The sequence below is a fragment of the Carassius auratus genome, chromosome 41 (genome assembly GCF_003368295.1).
Source record: "Carassius auratus strain Wakin chromosome 41, ASM336829v1, whole genome shotgun sequence".
NCBI lineage: Eukaryota > Metazoa > Chordata > Actinopteri > Cypriniformes > Cyprinidae > Carassius > Carassius auratus.
The window spans coordinates 10,452,431-10,472,406 of NC_039283.1; the positions used below are offsets into that span (position 1 = coordinate 10,452,431).

Genomic DNA, 19,976 nt, shown 5'->3' on the forward strand with positions numbered 1-19,976 from the left:
GCTGCCTTGACTGTGTTGGTGCAATGACTCCGGCACTCTAAAGATAATGAATCCGCTTGCATGCAGTGCGTTTTTGACTTTGGATGTGGAATTGCATGTTTGTGTGCTCGAGGTGGTGTGATGATGACTTGCTTTCATCTGCTGGAGAGAACGGTCCAGATGAATCAGTCGGCCTCATTTGCTAAGTGCCAAACTCTCTAACGCAGATCTAATTAAAAAACCTCTTGATTTAGACTGGTGTGTTTGTCTGAATGCCGGATGGATGTTCGGTTTTAATTATTTATTCATTTACATGCAGCTGTACAACCCAAAGCAGCACTTCTCGTAAGACTGAGAGGGTTAATTCACCAAAAAAGGACAATTTTTTCATTGAATCATTTTGTTTCAAACCCATAGTCTTTTTTTTTTTCACTCCATGGACCAAAACCTAAATTAAAACCATAAGTTAATTAGGCAAAAAAACTAAATCAAGTCATTAATCAAATTTATTTAATAATCAATCAATCAAATAAAAACTGTACGAGTTTTATACGAGCATTTAAATGGCACACAAGGCAGTGTTTCTAACGTCTTTTCATCTTTTAAAGAAATGGTTTCCTACTCCAATTCATTGTTGAGATATAAACAATTAAACGGTTTCGGTGATATCTTGTTTTCATGACAAATTTTTTTCAAACATACATTAAATAATGAAGACAACCGGTTATGTAAAATAAATAATGAATATGCATATAGTTTTATTTATTGAGAATGGACATAGAAAAGACATAGAAAAGTCTATGTTAATCGTAATTATGAAATAAAAATTTGAATAATGATTTATGGCATTATTTTTTACATCTTATCACAGATTTTGGATCAGAAACTTTTTAATTCATAATTATGACTTACACTTTTTTTCCCTCTAATGTTTCAGAAATGGACTTCCATGTAACTTTCATTTTCATACTTTTGCATATTTACATTTTCTGTTATTTTTTCCTTGTGAATGATGACTTGTAATTTTGGGATTCTCTGAAATTCTGAAACCCCGGTCTGAAGCCTCCAGATCCACTTTATTATAGCGTAGCCTAACTTTTGGTATTATTCAGTATTTTTGTATTTCCCCTGTTAGAACATCTGATCTAGCCAGTCAGGATGGAAAACTGTTCTGCCAAGACTGCAAGACTGTTATGCAACCAGAAGTGCTTCCAGTGTAATTTAAAGGCGCTACCTCCAGCTTGCACTCTCTAGCGTCTCTAGTCTGTTGGAGTCACGATGGACAAGTGAACAGGTTAACGGGTCTCTGATCCCATCAGGCACTGAAGCAGTTTTCAGTGTAATGCTGAACTCGTCCATTTCTGTCCCACTTCATACGGCTGTCATGCAAGGACTTATCCAATACTCTGCAGACCTTCATCTTTTAAGATGAGTTCATTGAGCTCGGAAATCACACTGTAGTGTTCAGAACCTTCCGCTCAGTCTAAAAAGACATTTACTGAAACTGCAGGAACAGCTTGTTCTGAGCTCTCTGATGTCTGACAGATGGATGCATTATGACCGTCATATGCTTATGTCCACAAAGCCTGTTCAATGATTTCAGCAAAATAAATGCAACAGAGAACCTTGACTGAAATTACAAGTGACCCATTTATTCATTGATCGTGAAATGAAGCAAGTTAGTGATTACAGTCGGTTTAATTTGTGTAAAGTGGACAGGCTGAGAGTTTCACAGAATCTACAGAAGTAGATTCATCTTTTTTTCTGCTTAGTATTTTTGTGAAAACTGTGATTCATTTTATAACTTTTATAATTTTATAATTTTTTAGGATTCTTAACTGAATAGAAAGTTTAAAAGAACAGCATTTCTTTGAAAACAAATCTCATGTAACATTATAAATGTTTTTACTGTCACTTTTGATAAATTGAATGCATTTTTGCTGCATAAAAGGATTAATAAAAACACGTACAGACCCCATTCTATATTTTTAAAAAAATATATGAATTTATTTATCAGTATTCTCTTAGGGTGTAATGGTTCATGCATTCATATCTTAATGTTTAAAACAAATACAGCATTGTTTTAACCCCTGCATGTTCGGAACTTAAAGTGAAACTTCTAGGTTTAATATATATATATATATTCATTTTAATAAATCAGTATAAATTTGTAAGTCCCAAGATCTAAAAAATTACCGTTAATATTATAGTGAAGTGCAGTACTAGAGCTTCCTGTATAGTTTATAGCATTAGCTAAAATAGATTTGTTATCCTTAAGTGAATGTAAATTATAACTGAATCTATTATAAGACAGAGACACAGTTTGTTGAGAATACCGCCATTTAATCAGAAAGAAAAATATAATCAATTTGGTTAATTTTTTTTCTCTACTGCTGTACTGAAAACTTACCAAATGTGACTTCAAACCTGAGGTACTTACCGAGCCATCATCTTGTGCCCCATTACACCCCTAGTGTTCTCTGTAAAACAGCCCAATAATCTTGAGCTAAAGTCTTGAACAGGAAGTGGTGCAGCGCTGTGCTTCACAGGGCTAACGACTGTTTGATGACGACCACAGCACGAGAATATTGTTGGCAGGTTGTGTCTGTAAGTCTCTGGGAATGACTCTGGTGGAGATGGCAGAGGAAGAAAGGCTGGTGGCTTGGTTTGCGTCCTGCATATTTATGACCGACTCTTACACATATAATTACATTATTAACAGGCATCACTTTGGTTTGCAGCCGCTGGATGTTCTGAGACTCGGTGGTTCACTCATATTGGTCAGGACATGGTGTCGTAACTCTGTCATGTGTGGCCATTGTTTCAGTGCTTTATTTGTGGAAAAGCAGTGGAAAGTTATTCACTTCTGATCCAAATCCAGCGCTTTATGCTTCCCTTCAGGTTGGACCGTGTCCTAACCCGGCACCCATTAGGCCTTGGATCCGCTCTGTTCTCATGTGGCCCACAGACCTTTCTGTCTGTTTTTCAAGGTTTTGCCTGGGGTTCACAGTAGAGGGATAGTGTAGCATAATACTGATCAGCGAGTGATCTGATTAACATGATGTATGAGGACATGTGACAGCCTAGGGCTCCATATTAATGAACTACAAATACTGCTGCTACCATAAGTAGTTTGTTTCGGAACAGTGATAATTTTGCACAAATATATGTTACTTATGGCTTTCTACTGGTTCTTGAAAGTGCTTGAATTTTGGATTCGTAGATTTCTTGTGCTTTCAAGTGCTTGATTGTTAATCAGAAAAGCTTGAAACTTTATTTTACTCTTACTTTAGAAGCCTGAGTGTACTCCATTTATACTGGAACTCGATTATAATAGGTGCAGATTTTAGTTTTGTTTGAATATCTAATTAAGCTATAAAACTCAAGCTGGTACAGGTTATCTACATGCAGTAATCCAGCACACACTGATTGGCCTCTACAGATTTTGGAGGCAGTGGGGTTTCTTGCTCCGTATCTAAATAATCTGATTCAGTGTTCACTAGGGCTGGGCGATATACCGAATATTGGCGGTAATATCTAAATCATTTTGACGACGATGTAAAATCTGAAAATATCGGTAATATAGAATATTTCAAATTCAAGCATACTTTCCCAAAAGAATGCGCTGAACGTCCAAAAAAGGAACATTTAACTGTGGACTGCTCTACACGTCTCCACTACGAGAGCTTTCATGAGAGCTGTTGCCAGATAACAAGAGCTTAAATCCCCGAATAAGCTGGAGTTTAGCGATCTAATGAAAGCGTCGTTCAGTCGGTCTGTGTTCTGTCATGAAATCTCGACTGTATTATTTGAGATTGTGATCGCTGAATAATTGCACTTATTCGACCGCTTATGTTTGAATAGAGAAATATAGACTATGGCCATTTGGAATTACTATTAGGGAATTTAACTAATACGTTTACCAGTTTTCATAATATAGACAGAGGGAATGCAAACGTATTTGGTATTCATTTATATATATATATTTATATAAGAAATAGCTATGTGCTTCAGCAACTAGCTCCCCATCTAAGAGGGTTTTTAGTGTCAGTAGGAACATAGTTTCATGCCACAGAGCTATTCTTAAAACCACAGACAGTTGACTGACTTGTGTTCTTAGCTTAAAAACTTGTTAAAATAAAATACTTATCCCCGTTGCATAGTTTAAATTGTGAGTTGCATGCACTAAAAAGTTGACAGAATGCACTTTCTGTACTTGATTTGCACTACTTCAGTTACATATACAGTAGGCCTACATGTTCATTTAATAAAAAGCAGTAAGTGATCACTTGGTCTACTTTTTTTTCTTCTTCTTCTTCTTCTTAATGGGCAAAAGAAAATCATGTTTTTTTTTATTTAAATGCAAATGCAAACTCTACAATATCGAGAGAATATTTTATATATATATATATATATATATATATATATATATATATATATATATATATATATATATATATATATATATATATATATATATATGGCCCTGCCCTAGTGTTCACTATAAGCCGGTCCTGCAGCAAACGCCTCTGAATAAAAGCAGTTCCTCAGAAACCCTCCACCTCCCCCAGCACCACCTGTCTGATCAGTTGTGGGATTTACGAATGCCTATTCCAGATGCAGCAACAACATAACTTTGTTCATAGCTGTGTGTCTGTTGGCAGCATCAAGTTCACACTTGCTCTGCAGCATGATATAGATCACCAAGCCTAAACACATTAACATTTTCATATCCATTAACATGCAAAAACTAGTTGTCATGATTGAATTATGCAGACTATGATGAACATATCATTTATATATATATATTTTTTTTTTAATAAACCAAACTTTGAGTATATTTAATTTTACATAGTCAATTCCACTATTTCATTTAGATTACCTGTTCATCATCATGCATTTAAACACTTATTTAATAAGATTGTCAAAATAGATGAGACACACTTTTCATACTGTACAATACAATCATTTTGTGGTGCCTAAATGTACTTGTAGCATTTAAAACGATTGCTTTTAGTGTTTCCTTTAAGGCAGGTATTAGATCATGGTGCTAATGAAGCGTACCAAGTTTTGTTTCAGTAGATTGAATGGTTGCTGTGATACAGTCTTTCATCCGGTTTCAGCTCAATAATCTTGTGACTAATGATTCCAGAGCTGCAGGAAATTATGTCATGACAACACTGATTTCACCATGTGAGACTGTATATGACTTTGTTAAATGTTCCATCTGGATTTGATTTAGAAATAAATTACCTGTAAAGAGGATCTTTACTCATTAACTGGTGCTTGAGCATTTTTCTTCAGTGGACTTCCATACAGGTGCGTATCTGTAAGACTATTGGCTGGAGTCCTGATGTGTCATTGGCTTCCGGCATTCAGATACTGAAGATTTATTGTGGTTGGTTATGTGCCTCTCTACTTTTCCTGCCCTCATCAGATCTGCTTTTCCGTTCATTCCTGCAGAGTTTGCATTCCTCGGCTCGGTGCTCGTTAGATTTCTAGAATTCCTCTCTGTCTCTTTGTCACTGCTTGGACGAGAGCAAGAGAAATCCACACAGGCTCGTAAAAAGCAAAAGAGGGATAAGTGGCTTTTTTATTCACTCAGAGTTGTTGTTTTTCCCCTCCCTCATTCTTTAGAGTGTCTCCCGCCAATGACTGAATCATTTACTATGGAGTGATGTCACTATTTACAGCAGTGCCGAGACGTAACTTTGTTTTCGATAGCAACGCATATGAAATAATTTCTATGTCAAATCACAACATGTACGCATTTGAGCTTCTCTTTGTGTAGTAGGTGATGGTGGGATGTGGTGATTCAAAAGGAGTTTCAAATTCTTTGAAACAAATGTGAACCAGTATCCAAGCTGTTTGGGCATGTTTAGCATTCTAAAGTCATTTTTGGCTTTGACTTTTTACCGTCCAATTAATTCAAAATGGATAAAATCAAGGCACACCATGTTAATAGGACTGCACAATAAATCGACATGCACTTTTACAAGTTGTGAGATCTGAAATGTGTGTTGGCAGTGTGTACACAACCACCCAATAATGATAAAAATTCACCTAGTGTTTTTTTTCTTCCTTAATCTACTAAAATCATTACCCCTTTCTCAACTTGAGCCGATCTCAGATACTTGTCTTTGTGACGTCGCAAAGAAAGGCCCCTCCCACTTTAGTTTGATTGACAGTAGCGTTCCGCCCTGATTGAGCTGTCATCAGTCCGCCATTGTTTCACCGTCGGAGCAGATGTAGACAAGAATGACTCCTCAGTGATTGAGTTGTTCTGTTGTTGAATGTAATAATGAACATAGCAGTCTTCATTTACTCCCTACATCTGAGCCACTGAAGACGCAGTGGATTACCTTTGTTTTCGAAGAGAATGCACCTCCGATCTACATAAATGCATCTATGTTTGCGCAAATCATTCGTGATCCAGCTTCACCTACAGAGAAGTACTTTTTTTTTTTTTTTTTTATGAATCTTTGCAAATCACTCTGTGCAATTGAATGGAGGATTTGTTGGACTGAAGTTAGTTCTGGTTGGTGCAGTGAGGTCTGGGTTGGCTCTGCTCGAGTGTAATCATGTGGCTCAATGATTTGGAGTCCAGGTCACACAGACTCCAGAGCTAAAAGTGTCCCGCAGGGCTAGTGTCCAAGTCTTTAGGAGATGTTTTTTAGTTTTGCTGTTCAAAAAATGTCTGTTTTCACACCAGCAAATTAACTCGTGTTAATAACGTGCAGAACGGCAGTAGACTTAGATTTTCAACTTACAGAGACGTGGTGGTAATGGTCACTTACAGAAGGAAACTCTGAGAAGGATTCGATTTTACACATAAATAATGTAGAAGGTGGTTTAGGGACAGAATCACAAAAAATACAAGAGCACTCCAAGATCCGAACACTATGTTCCAAGTATTGGTGGTGGTTGTTCTGCACTGGCTATTAGTGTAGCTAGTATTGTTCTTTTGGGAATAATATATTGGTTTGCATGGAATTGGCTGTAATGTTATGTTGTTGTTCTTTTCCATGCAATTACAAAAAATGGGGACTGACAAATTCATGCTTTAAAAGGGATGCAAAAGCACCAAAAAAGTATCATTAATCTACACAACTTGTGTTCTAAACCTTCTGACGTTATATCATAGCTTAATATGATAAAACAGGAACCGATCAAAATGATCACAGTATTATTTTTTCCATAAGTTAATAGAGTTCACAGAATCAGGATGAAAGAGCTGTTCACTCATCAAACAGACCTGTTTCTAGAGTTCAAGATTATTTGTGAATAACAGTCTAAATTTCTCAGCAGTTTTTAGGATTCATTTAGTTTTTTTTGTTGAAGTTTGAAAGCATCTGCAGCCATTCATTGTAAATGTGTGAAAAAGTGTGTCTAGCATAATTATTTAACAATTCACCATGCAAGAATTTGCACTTAGTTTGAACGATCCGAGTAAATGATGACGAATGCTCCTCTTTGGGTGAACTATTTTTATATATCCTTATTTCGGTTGGCTTCCTATAGTTTGAGCACAAGTTTATTTGTAGAGTTAATTTCCAAACATACTTGTAGTTTCAGTTTGGCTTGGTGTTTATAATAAATGTTGTTTATCATGAATCCCACTGTAACTTATTTTTGTTTGATACTATATTTTCAATTCCTGTTCTGTTCAGAATGCTATTAAATTCAAAGGATTTGTTGTCAGGGGAGCTAAAACACACATTTATAGCATTTTTACTGTTTGTAAATGTATTTTTTTTTTTTATTAACCAATATTTGCCCATATTTTATTACCGATTTTTATTTACCAATGTGATTGTCTTTTTTTCTCTCTCTCAACAATGCAGTAATGTTAATAAATTGTATTGCCATTTATTCTTTATCAACAATTGGTTTTATTTTTAGTAAGTTTGCAAACTTAAGTTCTTGCAATGAGTTTGATCACACCAAAAAAAAAAAGCCAGCTCAAATGTGTGAACGTGTGTGTTTTTATTTTTATTAATCCACCAATTATAGGACTGAATAAATGAAGCGAGGTCTTGTTAAGCTGTTTATAGACGTTCCTTCACCATTCTGCATGAAGCGTTCGTTTGCCCATGTGCTTCTGGATTCCCTTCTCTTCCGCTCTTCAGTGTTCAGCTCTGAAGGTGTTTACGGTGTGTTTTTGATCTTGTTGGTGGTCTGTTTTGAAGGATAAAGTCAGGTCAGGTCTTCCTGACAGAATCTGCTTTAATTCTCTGGCTTGTTTAGAGCTGTTTCGGTCCGAGGACATTCCTGGCGTTCAGGCTTCATGATGGGCAGCTCTGAGCGAGGCCCTTTCGCTGTTATATGCGCGTGCATGAATTATGCTCCAGCGTTCAGTTTCCAATGCATGTACAGTTTGACATGTTGAAGCTCTGATTAGGAATTCAGGCTGTGCTTGAAGCCCATTCATCATGGAGATCACGTGGTGTTTGTGTCCATGTGGCAGCCTCTGATTACAGATTCAAAGAAACATTTGGAAAACAAAGTAACGAAATCTGTATTGTGGGTCGGATGTGTAAATGCTTTCTTCGTGTAATTTAGTTATTTGTATAGGCAGCTTGTGGGCAGCTATTTTCATCCTGCTTTCACCATTTAGAAGTGCAGCTGAAGACGAGTGGCGGGACTAATCGACTAGTCTCCTGCTCTCTCACTGGAACACACTGAGCTCAGATGCAGTGATTGTCCAGCAGGACCCCTGGCACCGCGCAGGCCTCGTAATGCAGGGTGTGTATGGGAACGGCAGTAAACATGACATTTCCCTCCAGCGAGCGGCCCGTCCTAATCACAGCCCTGCTGCACAATATGCAGTAAAAGAGCCACCACCGTTACCACCGAGCGAAGGGCAGAGAGGACATTAACCCCTCATTCTCTCCATCTAAATCTGCATCTGGCCTTTATTGTGCTGCTTGTGCATTATTGTGTGCAGTGTTGTGGGAAAGTTACATTTAACAGTAATGCATTACCATCAGTGCTGTGAGGGTGATGAAATGTTCCCACTGGTGAATCAATGTGTGACAACAGAGTAATACTGCTGTCACCGGGGGGTGGGAGGCTTGTGTTCTTGAGCTTTCACACTTTTCCTCACTTTCCTTCACTTTTAAATTCAGCAGCTTGAATAGACAACAAAACAGTACAATGACAAACTCACTTAAACTAAGCATAGAACGTTTATCAGCAAAATGAAAGTTGCAGGCATGGCATACACTTTGATGTAAATCAATATTCAAAAAATAAAAAACTTCCAAAATCACCTCATATACGGCAAGTCAACTGGCTTCTCAAAATTTAACATATTGCTCTTTGGCATGCCATTTCTAAACTAAGTCTTCACTCTTCCAGTCAGTCAGCTCTCCTCACTCGCTTCAGTTTTTAATTGTAGTGTCTGTTCTCTAACTGAACAAAATAATTTTTATTACTATAAAAAATCTAAACGATGGTGCCATAAGTGGGCGAGTAATGTAACCAATGTTGTGGCATAACACTGTAAACACAACGGTCGCAGCAAGCCTAATTACAGTATTGCATTACTTTATAAAAAAGTAACTAAGTAATGCATGTAATTGCATAACTTACTTTTTATAGAAAGTAATGCATTGTTACTTTTGAGTTATTTACTGCATTTTTGTCACATGTGCTGGGCTTGCTTATTTGATTTTCATAACAAAATTGTATATTTTTGCAACTGTAAAGGCTTTTTATTATCAAAAGTGAAATTAGAAAATCCTCAGGATAAAAGAAGTGCCTCTGCTTCTGTACTCCACTCCCGATTCATCTCCCAATCAGCACGAGACAGGAGAGCGGTCAGTGAATTAATCAGAAATCAAAGTAACTTTCGTTATTATTTGAAAAGGTAACTCGGGTATTTCATTGTAAATTAAATAGTAATGTGTTACTTTACCGGTCTCTTGGAAAATTTATCTGATTGCATAACTGGCGTTACTTGTGATGCATGACCCCCAACACTGATTTAATGTTTATTGAACAGATAGTTGAGTGATATCTAATGGATATTAATTAGATTATATTTTATTTTAAGTAACAAATGTTTTTCGTTGTTTCAGTTAACTATAATAACCATGGGCACATGTTGGAAGTAAAACGAGCTCTGAATGTAATTTCATGTTGACTTATTATATGACAGATAAAAGTGACCGAATTCAGTAAGAGTGTATAATTATCTCTAATAGTAAATATTATGTGTGAACTGTAATATCTTTCTGTTGTACTTTTAGACCGTATTTAATGTTGAAGCTTCTCTGATCTTTCTGTAGATGTGTGATATCCTTTTCAAATGCACTGCTAATAAAAACCATTTCATCATCATTATGATCCAGTGTGCGTTAAGAGAGCTGTGTTTTGGCCAGGCTTTTACATAAAGACTTTAGACGTTGTGTGTAATTTCTGCTTCCTGGGTAAAGTGATTATTTTGGGCTATTGGGATTCTGTTGTGCAACTGTGTATTTCTGTCACTGTGGTCATTTTACATGATGGAGCCCGTTTTAGGAGACGAAGATGATGAAGGGACTGCTAAAGCAGCGGTTCTCAGCTGGTTTTGCTTCAGGACCCAGAAATATCTTGGGCATCCAAATATGGCACCAGAATTGTTTATCATAGAAAAATTCTCTGAAAAAACAAACATGATTTTTTTCAGGACTATCATGAACTGTGGAGCCCCAACAATACACAAAACTATTAGCATGGGGAGCAGTTCATCCAAAAGTGAAAATTTGCTGAAATTGACTCTCCCCTAGGCCAACCACGATGTAGAGGAGTTTGAGTCGTCGTCAGGTTTGGAGAAATGTAGCATAGCATCAGTGTCTCATCAATGGATGCTCTGCAGTGAATGGGTGCCGTCAGAATGAGAGTCAAACAGATGATAAAAACATCACAATAATCCACAGCACTCCAGTCCATCAGTTAATGTCTGGAGAAGAGAAAAGCTTTGTGTTTGTAAGAAACAAATTCATTATTTATTAATAAATTTTAAACCATTGTTTCCAGCTAAAAAACAAGCCCGTAATCCATAATAACACTTCCTCCAGTGAAAAAGTGTTTCTGGTCTGAATCAGGAGAGAAATCTGCACAGATCAAGCAGCGTTTACAAGACCGCTCTAAACAAATATGTGACTGGATTTTGATGTGAGAAACAACAATAGATTGACTTTTTCACTAGAGGAAGTGTTTGATGGATTTTTAGCTAAAAGCAATGGTTTGAAGTTAAAACGTCGTGATGTATTTGTTTCTTACAAACACGCAGCTTTTCACTTCACAAGACATTAACTGATGGACTGGAGTGCTGTGGATTATTGTGATGTTTTTATCAGCTGTTTGGACTCTCATTCTGACGGCACCCATTCACTTCAGAGCATCCACTGATGAGACACTGATGCAATGCTACATTTCTCCAAACTTGATGAAGAATCAAACCTGTCTGCATTGAGATTGTTCGGAAGATTGTTTTCATTCTTGGGGGAACTATTCCTTTAAAGTCTTGTAAGAAATGAAATGACATGTCCCGTGTAAAGAGAGACTGTGAGTGTCCAAGAAAAGCCTGCTCCCTGTATTCATCATGTGTCGTGTCTCGGGTCAGGCAGTGTTGGAATTGAGTGTGTTGAGCTGCTGCTGTTTAGAGGTCAGCTGTAAATAAGCAGTTAGATGACAGCGCTGACCACTAGCTCAGTCCTTTTCAGAAGGATGTCGTTCTGAATCCGAGAGGCAGTGAGAAACATTCATCTGTCTGGGATCCATACGCACGGCACACTGGACAATAAAATCGTCATCCGCGCCGCAGGTCAACACATCAGCTTCTCATTAAGTTGTCTCTTCAGTTCATGAAGACGGAGACATGCGTTTTAAAATGCCACTGGAACCTCATAAAGACTAAATAGGATGACTTCATTTTGGACCTGCGTTTATGCTCCTAGTTTTTCTTCCTTGAGTTGTTTTCCTGGTCAGTTGAGGGCTGTTTTGACAGACAGCGTGTGTGTGAGAGAGCAGGGACTTGGGTTTGCAGGTGCCAGATACTAAAGGGTGTTTTGTGAAGCTAACAAGACAAACCAACATGTACATTACTGTTCAAAACTTTGGGGTTGGTTAAATTGGATACTGAAAAATAGAAATATATATGATCAGAAATGTTTCTTGAGCAGTAAATCATCATATTTTCATGATTTCTGAAGATCATGTGACACTGAAGACTGGAGGAATGATGCTGAAAATACAGCGGAGCATCACAGAAATAACATGTATTCAAAAACAGAAATCAGTTATTTGAAATTGCAATAATATCTCAGAGTATTATTTTTGAACAAATAAACGCAGAAGAGACTGCTTTCAAAAGCATTAAAAATCTTACATCAAACCTTTAAATGCTACACTCATATTTTCTAAATGACTCAGTGAAGTAAAAGTGCTTGCTGTGTGGCTGTTATTTGGTGTCTGTTTGCTCTGAGACATCTACAGCGGCCCGGAGAAGTATTTGCACACTTACGTCACATTTAAATGGGTCACAACACACTTTTGTTGTATTATTTTACTTATAAGTCTGCATATATTTCAGTCATTTGAATCAACACCCACTGCTGTGATTGGCTAATATCATTGCAGTTGGAAAAACACTTCTGGCATGACGCGTGTGGATCTGTCTCGCTGTCATATTATTGAACCTCATAGCATCCATTAATGTTGTCATTAGTGTTTCCAGTACGTCACATTGGCTTTGCTGGATAACCACCAAGCATTTCTTCAGCCGTCACCGGAGACTCTCACTAGTGACGTTCTGTCCCAGGATACAGTAATAACAGTGGGTTGTTTGTGTCTGAACTATCTGCGGTATGTGCTGTGCCTCCTCAGGACTTTCCTTCACTCTAAACCGGGTTAGGTAGTGCCACATTATTTTGACTGGACTCCTGTAACTCCGAGGTTAGCTTATAGAAATCTACATTTCCTCTTGTGCTGCCTGGTGAACTTTTATTTTACCAAAAAACTCTTGGTGGTTTGAGATCTGTCAGTGAGTTAAATCATATAATAGCAAGAGCAATAATACTAATAAGAGTCTGATTCCCAAAACCCACACAGTATCAAATAAGATCCTACTTTATTATACTGTATGTATTAGAAATGCAACAATACAGTTAGGCCATGGTTCAATACATACCTCGGTTTTTAGCCACAGTTTTCAGTTCAACTAAAACTCACTTCTGTAGACTGGAGAAAACCATGAATTATCAAATGTCTACTTTCAATTTCGTTTTAGAGAAGTATTTTTCCTAAATCTTTTATTTTATTTTATTTTTTACCCCAAAATAAGATGTCTCGGCCATTATTGAGCGCCAAAAACATATTTAATGTCCGTTTCATTCATACTGGTAGCCAGATGGCGCCCTCGTGCAGAAACTCCACATATGCATCACAGAAGTAATAGAACCGATGACTTAACAGGAAATCCCTCAAATCTCGAATAGACAAAAATATCCAGCTATTTCTGCACCTGAGTGAAAAGATGGAAACGCTTGAACTGATCAAACGTTAAGACAATAAACACTTGACTACAAGTGTGTGTTCTTCAAGCCATCTCAGGTATTTTCAGAATTAAGTACATTTAAAATGCATTGCTAATAGCCTTTTTCGGCCTCATTCTGTGATAAGAAGCCACATCAGATCACAAAAGGAAGTTATTTCAAATATGTTCATGGTGTAAAGGGGAATCTCTTCGCTGTATTTCCTCACTAGGTCTGTCTTAAGAATCATTTAAATTTCAATCAGACAGAACTGGTTAATTATGATCAAATGTGTGCAGTGTGGGACAGCTGTAAGGTCACACCCCTGCATACCTTCTGTCTTATTGAAATCTCACACTCTTGATAGCACACCGTCTCGAGATTCTGTCTCAGTCCGCTGGCCTCGGAGGCATCACAAGCAGTATCAGAGGTGTGGGATTATTTTGAAATCATTCATCATTCTTCATTTAACTGTCAAGTCCAAAGTAACCAGTAAAGTTTTTAGTTTTTGTTTTGTTTTTGCCAGATCCATTTTGGATTGCACAAAGAACCTTTCAGAACCAATCCTATTTATTTTAATTTGAACATTTTATAATATAATATATAAACTATAAAGAACCTTTAGTTGAATGTAAGGACTCTGTTGATAAGTTCTTCATGGAACCATCAGTGAATGGTTCTCTCCTTTTTAGTTTTTTGAGTAACATTGAAGGGGACATCAGAAGCCCATTTTTCACAAGCTAGTATCAAAGACTCATTTTTAAACCCTTGCATTTGAGTGATGCTGTGCACGGTACTTTTGATGTACTGTATGTTTTGGCATCAAAAGCAAAACTTGTTTCTTTTCTGACATACTCCAGTTCTGGTTAAAACACACTTGACGTGCTTATTCTGTACATTTTTTGCACTTTTTGCATGAAATCATTTATTTTGTCCATCAGAAGTGCGCGGTCACATTAATTGAGCTTGAGTAGTGCCGTAAAATAGACTCCATACCGAATCCATCTCTTCGGTGGTGCTCACGTGATGCTCCTGCTCCCAGTATGAGTGCACTCATTTGTTAACATACTCCCTAAAAATATACGTTGCTCATGCTTGAGGTGTGAAAACAGCCTTATGTTATTATGGCCTTATTTTTGTTTATTTTTTATTTTTTCATATAGTTGCGAGCCAATGGCAGCCTTTTTAAAAAAAAATCATTTTCAATGTTTATTGGATTCCAGAATATTTTGTTGTATAAAAGATGCCAATGATACCAGAATAACATTTTAATTACAACAGTCTGCACACACGGCTCACACATTGGTTAGGGTTAGGGTTAGTTTCTTCTCTGTCTTTGTGAAGCTCCTCAGAAACACACTTAACTTGCAGTTCATTATCCAGACCTCGTCACATTGTTCTCAGCAGATGCACAGCCATGGCTTCTCAAGGACTCAGATTACAGAACGATTCCAGTATCTTTCTGCAGGAAATGCCTGATCACCAGCGCATGGACGAGTTCTGTTATAAAGTGCTGTTTTGCACCTGTTTTTCTCCTTTGAAGAGCTGACTTTGCAGCGTGATCTGTCAGTTTTATATCTCGTAGAATGTGTCGATTGGTCAGTGCTCCACAGATGTGGCCTGCTGTTTATTAAGAAACCGAACAGAAAGATTGCTTGCCTGAAGACCATTGACACTGAAGTATGAACATCAAACTACATTTATAATCAGCAGCAAATGGTGTTTTCAGTCTGCACTAATTAATAAACGCAGTGGCCACGTGTTCAAATACATGAGCTGCGGTGCTTATGTGGATAATATATACGAGTACATGGACTTATTTTTATCAGTCCCAATAAATCCAGTCTGATTTAATATTCTGAAAGTTCTTTATGAACCCTAAACGGTTTGATTCCCATATACATTTTCATGTGCATTTTTGTATTCTGAATAAAACTTTTTGTTTTATTTTATTTTTTAGAAAATAGTCTCATTCACTGACCGGTTCTTAAGATGTACTAATCATGTGCATGTTGGTAAGAAGTTATTTTCTCAAAACGATCGAGAGGATAGTCTTATTCAAGCATTTGCATGTTTAGTTTTTTGATCAGAACGATTGAAGTCTTTTCTTTAAGGAATATGTGTATGTAAATGTAGCTAATCCGGCTTGCGATATTTCCAGATTCCTCCGACAGGAAGGTTTTGATGTGACATTTTGACATTCTTTGCCTGATATGACAATGAAAATCAGTCTTCCCTGCGTTCCTACAGCGCAAACACTAGAGCAATGGTGCTAGCAACACCAAGGTCATGGGTTCAATTCCCAGGAACTGATGAAAGTTGCTTTGGATAAAAGCCAAATATGTTCCTGTAAATATATGCTTTGATTTCATATATAGATTTTAGTTTCAGCTGGAATTCAGAGGCAAAATTATAATATTTCCCAACAAACACAAAATATTGAGGCTTGTGCATGTTTCCTCGTGTCTTTTAGAGTAAAAGTAGACTTCCTGATAGCTGATGTTGTCTCTCTTCCAGTCGGTGGTGAAGACGGGACGGCTGCTCATCAGTCACGAGGCTCCGGTGACCGGAGGATTCGCAGCCGAGATCAGCTCTACGGTTCAGGTGAGAGTCCCATGGGAAATCAAGGCTCTTGTGGAGCTAATGATTTATAGATTGATTTAAGTTCAAGTGTTCAAAAACTGTGAAGCTTTTTCTGCTTTTTGACACTTTAACTAAATAATGGTGGAATATGGAATAAATGTTTTATTAGGCTAGGACATTGTTTGTGAAGTTATTCTGTATTCATCATGCATTTGCATGACGGTCAGTTCAGTAACAAGATCACAGCGCACCTCAGTTCTCACAAAGATGAGCCCTCGATACCTTCCTAGTTAGTTCTGGCAAGACCGCGCTCTTCACATAGATGCAGCTCCATTCATTCAGAAACAGACTGTCTGACCAGCTCGCAGTTAGCCAGGGGTTATCACTCTGATTCTCTGGATTCATATTAGACCCGTTTTTATGTAATTGACTTAAACATATGACCAATCTTAGGGAAAAAAAATAGATGAGAACTTGAAAGTCTAGTCTAAGCTTTTCATGCAAATGACTACAGATATTAAATTATTCGACTCAGTCTCGCTTTTGATCATCGTCGATCTTAAAAAAAAACAAAGGTTACATTTTCAAACTATAAACTCGTCTATAGAAACCCTGATCCAGACTTCTGTTGTCAAGCCAACTAGTGTAATTTAGTCATCAAACTGATGCTTGAAGTGTGAAAGTAACAAAAATAAACAACAGAAACTCTTCTTCTAGGACTCTTTGCTGTTCTTTTGAGCTTTCAGTTCATAATTGATTTAAAATAGGAATCTTTGGTTACATTTTAAGTGTCTACACCATCACTTTTGATCGATTTAATGCATCCATGATGAGTTGAAGTGGGTACTGACCTCGAGCTTTGAACAGTGGGACTCAGATTCATGAGTGTGTCGGGCCACGGCGAGCCCGTGCTGATGGTGGACACTTTATCAAGAGACCGGTACATGCATAGAGGGCTGGTCTTCAGACACAAACATCAGTCATGTTTCCATTGACGTCAAAGTTTGTTGAAGCACCTGTGAGCAGGCTGGACACGCTGGGCACTGATGAGTCACAGATAATGGCACTGAACAGAAAAGATGCATTGTGCTTGACCTGAGCTGTGGTCAAGCTACTGACGTCTGTGATAACGGCAGCTAATGCATCTGTCCTCCACCGAAACACACGCCATTCTGCAGTCTGGTGTCACAATACCAGTGGATTTCACAGCTCTCAGTCACTATATCAGTACTGTAGCTAAAACTAGGTTTCTTTTAATGTAACGATTAACTAATTATAAACATTAACTATTAATAAAAATGTATTATAGCTAACTATTAATAAATATGTAAAATACATGAAGTTAGTTAATAATCATAAGTAAATAAAACATTAGCATATTGCCCACTGTGGAAGGACAGCATGGTAAAAACTCTGACCGTGTTTCCTGCTCTGCTCTTATCATCTGGCTCACGTATTAAACCACAAGTCACTTTCCTCAAGATGAACTTGGAAAAACAAGAACTCGGACCGTGCTCTGTTGTATTTAAAGGGTTAGTTCAACCAAAAATGACAAATCTGTCAACAATGACAGTATTTCCCAAAATCACTTTATTTTATTTGTTTTAGTCCAGAAACCCCATATAATGCACTAAACATCAAGCACGGAAAGCACATTACATCCCAGTTCTAGAATTACTAACTTGACATCGCAACCCATTTATCATCAAACAAGTAAACCAAAAATACCACTTTTTTTTTTTTTTTTACATGGATTCTGGGATGTGAGTGAAGTACAAGCTTGCATGATAAATAATAGTTAAGCAACCAAACATTACACTGTGAATATGGAAACATTTTGATTTTGATTCGCTTATTTTTTACTTCCAAAATCCTCACATTTCATCACATATTTGTATTTATTTGTTTGCTGGAGATCTGTTTTATGCCTTTGACTCTCAAAAATGCAGTTTTCACATAGCACACCTTAGCAAAAACATAGGTAAAGTGTTAAAACCCACCCCAGACGCAGAGAAATGTCCTGTGTTCAGCAGCTTCTTTTCTTTCTGCAGAAATGATAAGTCTAGTTGTGTTTTTGAGTCACAGTAGAGACACAATCATACAGCCGAGATGCTGAGGATCTTACAGAAGCTGAGACCGTGACAGCGAACTGTTATTCCTGGAGCAGATCTCTGTGTTCCTGGACAACTCCATGGAATACTTGGGATAATATTCAGGATCATCTTTCTTGCTCTGTGTCTCTCTCTCTCTGTGTGTGTGTGTGTGTGTGTGTGTGTGTGTTAATAAAGCAGCCAGATTCCCCTGGAATGTAATAAGTGTGTGTGTGTGTGTGTGAGGTGTGAAAGGGTTTGTGGGTGATGTTCTCCTCTAGAGACGTGTCTCTTTATGATGCAGGCATGTTTTAGACCGTTTCTGATCATGTGTTTCCCAGAAGAGTTGAATTGGCTCATTATTCATATGAAAATGAGTCGGCACACAGGATTTTGAATTGAAATTGCAGTTCACACAACAGATGAGTTTTATTAAATTCGTGATGAAATGAAAACTCACCGTCTACAGTCTCCGTTTAGATCATCCTTTGATTAATCCATGCATACGTTTAATTCTTTGACCCAATAATGTTTAATCAATATGTAATATCAGACTTCTCTTTTGTGATTAATGCAAGACTTCTCCAATCATGGCATCTGCTTAAACCCTCTCTTACAATCCGCTGTAAGCTCACGCTCATTTATCAGAGCCACGCCCCCAGCCCAACAGCCAATCAACAACCGATGCACAGAACCAAGCCCCGCCCTACACTTATTTTCTTTAATAATCAGTTTAATTCAGATGTATGTTACTTTCAGATTAAAACACATCTCTACTTCAATTACATTATGACTTAAACGCAAGGTTTTATTAATGCCCATTTATTCTCTATTATATGAATGGCACATTTTCATGTAAACTAACTGAAATACTGTCTGAATAGTTAGCAGCCATTAGAAGCACAGGTTAATTTAGCAAAACTGCATCTCAAAACTTCTACCACACACACACACACACACACACATATATACAGTGGGGATCGAAAGTTTGGGCACCCCTTGCAGAATCTGTGAAAATAAGAGTAATTTTATTAAATGCATGTTATATTTTATTTAGTACTGTCCTGAGTAAGATATTGTACATAAAAGATATTAACATTTAGTCCACAAGACAAACAAATAGCTGAAATTATTAAAATAACCCCACTCGAAAGTTTGGGAACCCTTTCTTAGTACTGTGTTCTGTTACCTGATGATCCTCGACTGTCTTTCTGTTTTGTGATGATTGTGCATGAGTCCCTTGTTTGTTCTGAACAGTTAAACTGAGCAGCGTTCTTCAGAAAAATCTTTAAGCTCCTGCAGATTCTTCAGTTTTCCAGCATCTTTGCATATTTGAACCATTTCCAGCAGTGACTTTATGATTTTGAGATCCATCTTATCACACTGAGGACATTTGAGGGACTCAAACACAACTATTTAAAAAGATTCAAACATTCACTGATACTCCAGAAGGAAACAAGATGCATTAAGAACTCGGGGGTGAAAACTTTTGAACATGATGAAGATGGCCAAATTTGTCTTATTTTGTTTAAATATAATTTTTTTTCCATTTAGTTCTGCCCTTCGTAAGCAACAGAAGATACTTGTATGTTTCCCGGGACACAAATTAAGTACAATTTACCTTGATCTTCAAATTCCAAAAGTTTTCACCCCCCAGCTCTTAATGCATCTTGTTTCCTTCTGGAGCATCAGTGAATGTTTGAATCTTTTTAAATAGTTGTGTTTGAGTCCCTCAAATGTCCTCAGTGTGATAAGATGGATCTCAAAAACATACGGTCACTGCTGGAAAGGGTTCAAATATGCA

General features: G+C 37.3%; 1 protein-coding gene across 1 annotated transcript in view; it reads left to right on the forward strand.

Annotated features, from left to right (window-relative positions):
- Positions 1-19,976, forward strand: part of LOC113060068 (2-oxoisovalerate dehydrogenase subunit beta, mitochondrial) — a 48,352-nt gene that overhangs the window by 22,048 nt on the left and 6,328 nt on the right. Inside the window, exon 9 of the mRNA XM_026228885.1 lies at positions 16,017-16,103. Within this exon, the coding sequence (XP_026084670.1) occupies positions 16,017-16,103 (87 nt within the window). The remainder of the gene's footprint in view (positions 1-16,016; positions 16,104-19,976) is intronic.